General features: G+C 36.5%; 1 protein-coding gene across 6 annotated transcripts; it reads right to left on the bottom strand.

Moving 5' to 3' along the window:
• Positions 1 to 208: 208 nt before the first annotated feature.
• Positions 209 to 6,901, bottom strand: LOC140804373 (uncharacterized). 6 transcript variants are annotated; one of them, XM_073160355.1, is made up of 13 exons: positions 6,494 to 6,901; positions 5,946 to 6,081; positions 5,137 to 5,273; positions 4,815 to 5,016; positions 4,472 to 4,710; positions 4,235 to 4,352; positions 3,987 to 4,131; positions 3,767 to 3,909; positions 3,491 to 3,660; positions 2,901 to 3,209; positions 2,147 to 2,202; positions 1,724 to 1,935; positions 209 to 1,614 (listed from the first exon to the last, which is right to left on the bottom strand). In XM_073160355.1, exons 1-13 carry the CDS (start codon positions 6,701 to 6,703, stop codon positions 443 to 445), a joined length of 3,249 nt encoding a protein of 1,082 aa, XP_073016456.1. In that variant the 5' UTR covers positions 6,704 to 6,901; the 3' UTR covers positions 209 to 442. The 6 variants fall into 6 exon arrangements, with proteins under 6 accessions (XP_073016456.1, XP_073016457.1, XP_073016458.1 ...); XM_073160356.1 differs by having other exon boundaries at positions 4,235 to 4,346; positions 6,494 to 6,896; XM_073160357.1 differs by lacking the exons at positions 5,946 to 6,081; positions 6,494 to 6,901 and adding an exon at positions 5,829 to 5,942.
• Between the last annotated feature and the right edge of the window lie 690 nt (positions 6,902 to 7,591).

Genomic DNA, 7,591 nt, shown 5'->3' with positions numbered 1-7,591 from the left:
CTGCCCCTACCTTCCAAATTATACACAACATGAATTAGCACAGCCAGTCAGCTCGTCATACACAAACACAAATCGCACAATTTGCAAGGCTTTACGCACAAATCCCACAGCAATACAGTTTACTTGTAAGATATTTAGGCTGCAGTACTACTCTAAACCAGCGGTGGTTGGACTGCAATAGCTGTTTCGAAACCTACCAAATGCAAAATACATTTGAACATTTTGAAAAGATAATCTCTCTTTGCTAGAATCCACCCTGTAAAGGTGTAGCTGCATTTGCTGCACATATGGCCTGTAAAATCTCATTCTACTGTGATTCTCAATTCTTGAATACTTAACCACAAGAATCATTAAATCATGCTGCCATTTCCCCTTACCTACAGAATTTTCAAGCGCATAAGAAAGGACCACCAAAACTTCAGAAGGGATATTTAAGATTGTCTCATTTTAATGAAAAAATTTCTTCCAATTCTCTGTGCAATCCCCTCTGTTTTGTACTAACGTCAGTAGATGCAGTCGAACTTCCACTCATCCTAGCTCTCCAAAATCCGCTCAACTTGGTCGATTTACTCGTGGATGGATCGCCTGGGCTGGTCCTGGCTCCATCTTTACTAAAGCTTGATCTTGCTAGTTCTTGAATTTGCTTCAACCACGACTTGTCTCCCGAGGCCGCGCTTCCCAAACTCTGAATCCTGTTAACAGAAAAAGTGGTTTCTGCCGTTTCAGGCGTGTTGTTTAAAGGGAACTTTCGGTCGAGATCCTTGACCAAACCGTGGGGACAGCAGAACAAGAGGAATCCAATTAAAGCATTTTCCAAACCTCGTAAAAACGAGTTGTTAATGGGATCCAGACGCTTTGTCTGTCGGTATAGTGCACGCCATTCATTGATCATTTGGACTAGAAAGGCTAACAAGAAAATCAACAGCATCGAAATCCCAATTTTCCTCTCGTTTTGGGGGGAAAACTTATGTTCCAAGAAAACATAACAGATTGCAAAAATGGCGACCTCACCTGACACTGAGACAATCTCAACTAGTTGGACCCTTTTCTTAATGAATGGCTTCTTAAGAACCATGAAGAACAGTTGAAATGAGGTCATACAAAGTACTATGATCGTTGGAGTTTTTGAGGATGAGTTCTGTAAATAAGCAACAGCCACGATTCCGAGTGCCACACGTTTTGAACATTCAAGAAATGTGTAGTAAATCCTCATAATTCCAAACAATTTTTGAATTATGGGCGCTTCTGCATCTTCCGTTTCGTCATCAGAAGCAATTATTCTGTCATCACGTTTGTTCACACGACCAACAGAAATCTGAGACAGCATGTACTTTGGAGGGCCTCTAAGATCCTCAAATAGAGGACCGAAAATGGTAAGATTAGTTGAACCAGGGCGGTTCTTCCACGTCCATTGGCTTCTTTTACCAGGACCCAGTATGACTCGAATAATTTCTTTATACCATCGAAATATTTGTCCCTCACGATGTACTTCCTTGTACTGAAGCAGCTTCCCTAGCGTGATTCCGCAGGAAAGGAACAAAAACAATGATAACATAACCAAAGAAACTATACTCATGATCAGAAAGCCTATGGCCATTTCAGAAGACGTCCCACCTTGCCACGTTAAATAAAACATAATTTCTTAATCAGGGAAAAAAATATCAAAAGCCAAAATGATTCAGAACGAACACATATTTTGGCAGAGTCGGTTAATTTTAAGTACCTTTGAGCAAAGCAGCTGAAGCTTTGCAGAAGCATGGTAGCGCAAGAATTAGCAGAAATATCTCGAATCTTGGAAAAATAAGAGCTCCAAAGCTCTGTTTTTCGTTGTTTTTCTTCTTGAATTTAAGGATAAAAAGGAATAAAACATGGACCAGAACCAAGGTGCCACCAATTATGGATAACCAAAACATGCTTCTACTGAAATCTCTCCACCTAGAAATAAACAGTTTGATTGGTTAACAAAAGTGACTAGCACATAACTAAATAGTAAATACAAACTCGTTTTACCGAATGCACATATAACAAGATTTCAGACCTTGGCTCTTTACCAGATAAGTGTAGATTGAAGTTTGCTTTTGTCAAAGTTGAATTCACCAAAATAAGATCGAATAGATGAGCATCAGAAGTTTTATAAAATACTTACCCATGTGAATTTCTTGGATCTAAAATATATTCAGCTTGAGGCACAATATTATGGCTCTGCAAAATTGCAATATATATAAGTCAATAATAAGGCCGGAATAACAAAGAATGATTATACACTGAACAAAGCGGCAAACAACCATCTGAGCCTATATTTCTCATGCAGTAAGATGGAGTATGCTACCCTCGCACACGTGTATAGAAATGTAATGAGTTTGAGCTTGTAATTATCTCAAGGACTCCAGCCAGAGCACAACTCAGAAAAATTTAACTCTGAGTACAAACTCATCGAACAAAAATAGAAAAGCTCAAGGTCGAGCTCATGATCTGCCTCATGGGCTCCACTTGGCTAATTGGCTTTGTTTAACGACTATGTTTACGACAGATAATCAGTTTGCATTGCAAGCTCAGGCTATTTCATGAGCAATATCTATGAAATGATTAACAGCGCTTTTATATAATAATATTGATTGTATATAAAATATTTTTATACATATTCTATCCATCATTTACATATATAGAAAAAAAATAAGCTCGTAGGTCATCTGACGAACTTTTGAACTACTAAAGTTGAGCTCAAACAGAATGTTTGAGCTCGAGAAAGACTTTCTCCTGTCTAATCGGCAGGTTCATGAGTTGGCTCAACTCAACTTAGATCCTATTTTTTGAGTGGGAGAAATTTACACACGAACACACAAATGCTGTTGTAACCAGTATTACGTGTTAAAACGCGAATAAAAGTAAGGGCATTTGACCTCAAAATAGGATATGTATTCCATAGGAGTCAATGGCAATCCATACACTTTGGCTGCTGATTCCAGACTGCCAGCTCTTGGTTGAACACCCTTGAAAACTCCTGTTTCACGGATTTCAGAACTATGTACTAGTCGGCTCCTAGAAGAACTCGATCCAACCATCATTGGCAGGACATTTTTTCTCTCCCATGGGAGCTTCAAGTAAGGGATACTCCATTGCAGACCTCTTGCGAATTCATAATATTCTATAGGCGAAGTAACTGCCAGCCATTTAGATAAGGCAAACACCTGAATGTGGTAAGCGATTCTCTGCACAAAGTAAAAAAGACATGGAAGTTGCTCAGAATTCATGAAATGGTAATATTATTTTATCGAAGCTTTTCAAGAAAAATTTCAGTCAAACAAGTTTCAAGTTCTCGTGAAATTTTATCAAAAAAAGAACATTTCCTTTCCTTTTGTCGTGCAATTATATAAAGCATATTGACAAAATTGAATCCAAATTTCTTCATATTTTAAAATCATCGAAATTCAGTCAATGTTAACTTATATTTCTTCAATCCATAAGACTGTAGAGCGAGAAGGGAAATTACAAAAATATATCTTGCAGGGTCGGAGGATAAGATAGAACTTGGCCTGGAGAATGCTCCAAAAGATAAAAGTGTTGCTGTTGAAACAGTGAGAAACCCTCCAATCAAACATGTCACACCAAAAGCAGTAGTAACAAAGGTTGAAAGAATCAAAGATTCCACCGGCACAGAATCTGCACAACAAAAAAGAAAATTGATAATCAAAACACAAAAAACTCCCTCAAATTTATTTTCATAAAGATTCTATGTTTTCCAAGAATTTAGAGACAGAATCCTTACAGTGCCTGATTAGTAGAGTGTTGGACGCTCTATTTTTATTTCCAGAGACATCCGTGGTTATGTTTTCGGGAATATAGACTGATATAGAATCGGCGAGTGCATGTACATGCACGGCATAGATGCTCTTAGTCATCTCCTGGAAACTGAATAGCACAAAACCAAACTGATGACAAAAAGAAATTTAGTCCACAACCAGTAATCAATTTATGAAGCAGCTTACCTGAGCAAATGACCACCAGAGATGGTTATAAGAGATGAGTTAAAGCCAAATACCGGCTTCACGAATTTGATCACAATCGGAATACTCGTTTCTTTTGTTCGCATTTTGCTTGTTGTGCTCAGCCTAACCGTAGGCCTTTGAGAATCTAAAAAAATAAAAAGAATTCAAAACCGAGGAAAAAATTTCCAATAAGTTTCAAACAACAAAGTATTGGTGTAAAACACGAGTTCAAAAGTAATGTCAAATACCATAGAGAAAAGTTATGGGAGGTACAGGAGTGACAGAGGTCCCTTGTCTGCTGATTACTAAGTTTGTTTGCACGCTCACAGTAACAACAGCCATCTCCGCTACATCTGTTAGCTGCAACTTGTAAAAGAAAAGAAAAGGTGAGAAATACAAATATGGTAAATATAACAGGTCTGTTATGCTTGTAAGCACAATAGAAATTAATAAATTCAATTAGGCAGAGGTTCACTATCACCAACCTGATAGCCAAATCTTCGATTTCCAAAGGTATCCCCACTGACGGGCACAAATGATCCTTCACTTGTGGTGATGGAATTTAGAATTTCAGTGGATGAGTTGAGGACTGGTTCCGTGAAATATAAGTACAACTTTAGATTCCTATTTTTATTAGTTGCCAGTACAGTTCTAGTTTCACTTTCAATTGGAAGCTGTCTTTCGGGTATATGAGTCTTCAAGTTCACATTATTGCTTCTTCTATCTGCATGAATCCAAAACAATAGATCACTCGGTATGCATTCAACTACAAATAGAAATCAGGCTACAATTTCATTTAAAAAAAAAATATGCAGCAATTGAACTCACCAATGTGTATGAAATAACTCGAATTTTTACTCCTCGCAAATATGTTTCCTGCAGAGTCTGAACAGAAATTTCTATCCATTACCAAGATCACACGTCCATATTGAATTCTTTGAGATAAACGGACAACAATAGAATATTTCAAATGTGGCTGAACAACGTCAAATGTACTCGGTACAACCTCACCCGCACCATAAACCAGAAGCTGTCAAGAAAGAAGGTAGTCAGCAAGAGCATACTTGAAATTATGATTTCGAACTAAACCATTATAAAGAAACAGAGCATTGTTGAGTCTCGATCGAGTTTCAGCTGACCATCTACTCACGTTGCAGGTTTTTATAGTAGAACATCTGAAACCACCTCCACCACCACAAGGTTCACTGAAAGATATGTTCACTAAGACATGAGAAGCACTAGTAAAGGGCGTTGGAGTAGTAACATATGCTGTTGGGTTAATAGTGTCTGCAAGAAGTGCAAATTAGATCAGGCTGTTGTTTGGAAAGATCATTTGACTAGAAGAACTAAACTTACGCGAAAATATTGTCCTAACATCAGAGGGTGGATCCAGGGAATCAAGGGGGAGAAATGTTGAATTTTAGAAAAACCTTCTAATTTTTCTCATGTGAGGGTTATTGCCCCCCCACCCCCCACCCCACCTTAAGAATCACCATTGCCAACTATTATCCATATTTCAGCATACCCTGCATTTTAGTGTGCAGAAACCTTATCTGCGTGAAGGATATTATTGGATAAAAAATTGTCACTTGAGATTGATTAAAAAACACTTTCCATGGGGTGTTATCCTTAAAAAAGGATAAGCAAAATTGAGAATGCATGATACCATGCAATATATCTTCAAGAATTATAAGCTCCCATTGATGGAAATTCATGTTACATTGATTTAATATGTCCCAAATAAAATTTTGACACTCCTAATGCAAAAAAAAAAAAGCAAGCTATTTAAAGCCAGCAGCAAATATTGGAATGGAATGAAACGAAATTTTTTCTTATGCATACATATTAAAGACATTTGAAGCACATAATTTTCCAGACTTTAGGTGGATAACACTGCTTAATGTCACAATAATTTGGAAGGAGGTGTGCAAGTTAAAGAAACATAGGAGGATGCTCAACCAACAATCCAATCATAGCCGGCACAGGCAACTCCAGACAACCCATTGGCGCACACCTCAAATGTGTGATTTCCATCTAGCAGACTTGTATAGGTCATATTTCCACCTTCACAAGCTGAAAATGTGCTATTATCCAGCTGCATTTGTAATGTTTGTACAAATTAATTTACAAAATTCAAGGGAACTAAACCTGATATGGCACATTCGATTATATAATGAAAAAAGAACAGATAGCAGGCATTTCTTTCTATATTTTTTTTAAAAAAAAATTGCAATAAACTAAAATCACAACTTGACAAGTGAATCAAATTAGTCACAGTATAAATACAGCACTTCGTTTTTTACAGGCACATGCATTGAATTGAACCATATTAAAAAAACAAACTTGTTCAAGAAGATTAAGCCGCTCGAAAAGCAAACACAGAGAGATGGCGCTTAAATCTTGAAACCATGTCCAATTTTTACCAGTTACACAAATCAGACCAAAATCGCATCTGAAAAACCCACAAGGAAAACGTATTTTTGCTTGTGTAAGAACTAAGAACCAACCTTGCAATTTGTGGAGCAATCTGTGCAAATTCCGCCATTGCCACCCACCAAAACTTCAAAAGCAAACGTGGCTGATTTTATATTAGAGAACTCACGAGGGGCTCGTAATAATTTGACATAAACCTCAGTGCCAATGCCATCAACTCTCAAACTTAGAACAAGAAGCAACCAACAAAGAAAAATCAAACAAAGAGAAACTTTAAAGCCCATTTCTTGGCATACCACAGAGCATGCAAATGTGGAGTGTAAATGACTCTCATACAGTTGTATTAGTGCATCTACTGGTAAACGGTGTGTGTTTTTTGTGCGTGAGATAGAGATAAGTGAAAAAGATATAAAATAAATAAATGATTGAAGTGAGAGAGTGAAATAGATAAAATGGTTTTAGTGGTGAATGGAGGAGTTGAGTAAGAGATGAGATGAAGCACATGAGATTGACAGAGAAACACCACACACCTAGTGTGTGTAATGCAGTAAAGATAAGAATGGAAGAGAGGGGTGGTCTCTCATGCATGTTGGAAATGGTTTTTAGAGTCAAAAGAATTGAAGATTAAGCAATTAGTGCTGACATTTAATGCTGAGTGAAAAGTGTAATATAATCTCATACTTGAAAAATACATGATAATTTGATTTTGGGTAATATTTAGAGGTAAAAAACTTGTGTGAGATGATCTCATGAGTCGTATTTTGTGAAACGAGTTTTTTATTTGGATCATACATGAAAAAATATTATTTTTTATGCTAAGAGTATTATTTTTTATTGTGAATATCAGTATGATAGACCCGTCTCACAGATAAAGATTTGTGAAACCGTCTCACAAAAGACCTACTCATATTTAGATGAGATTCAATTAAATGTGTGTACCCATAAATCATGATACCAAAATTTGTTGATATCAATCTCAAGTTTAATAGATATTTTTTATGACCATAGTTTTTAACATATTTGGTATCAAGATCCAAATTTGAAACTAATTCTTGATTTCGACTTTCAAATATGATAAAAAAAATTTATTTGTATTAATATTAATATTAATATTATAGTAAAGTACTTAGTGAGTGAAAGATTCTATGGTAAAAGAGGGTGTAGTAAATGTA

The sequence above is a fragment of the Primulina eburnea genome, chromosome 11, assembly GCF_022965805.1.
Source record: "Primulina eburnea isolate SZY01 chromosome 11, ASM2296580v1, whole genome shotgun sequence".
NCBI classification, from domain to species: Eukaryota; Viridiplantae; Streptophyta; class Magnoliopsida; order Lamiales; family Gesneriaceae; genus Primulina; species Primulina eburnea.
Note: the sequence above shows the minus strand (reverse complement) of the source record. Positions and strands in the feature narration are given on the sequence as shown.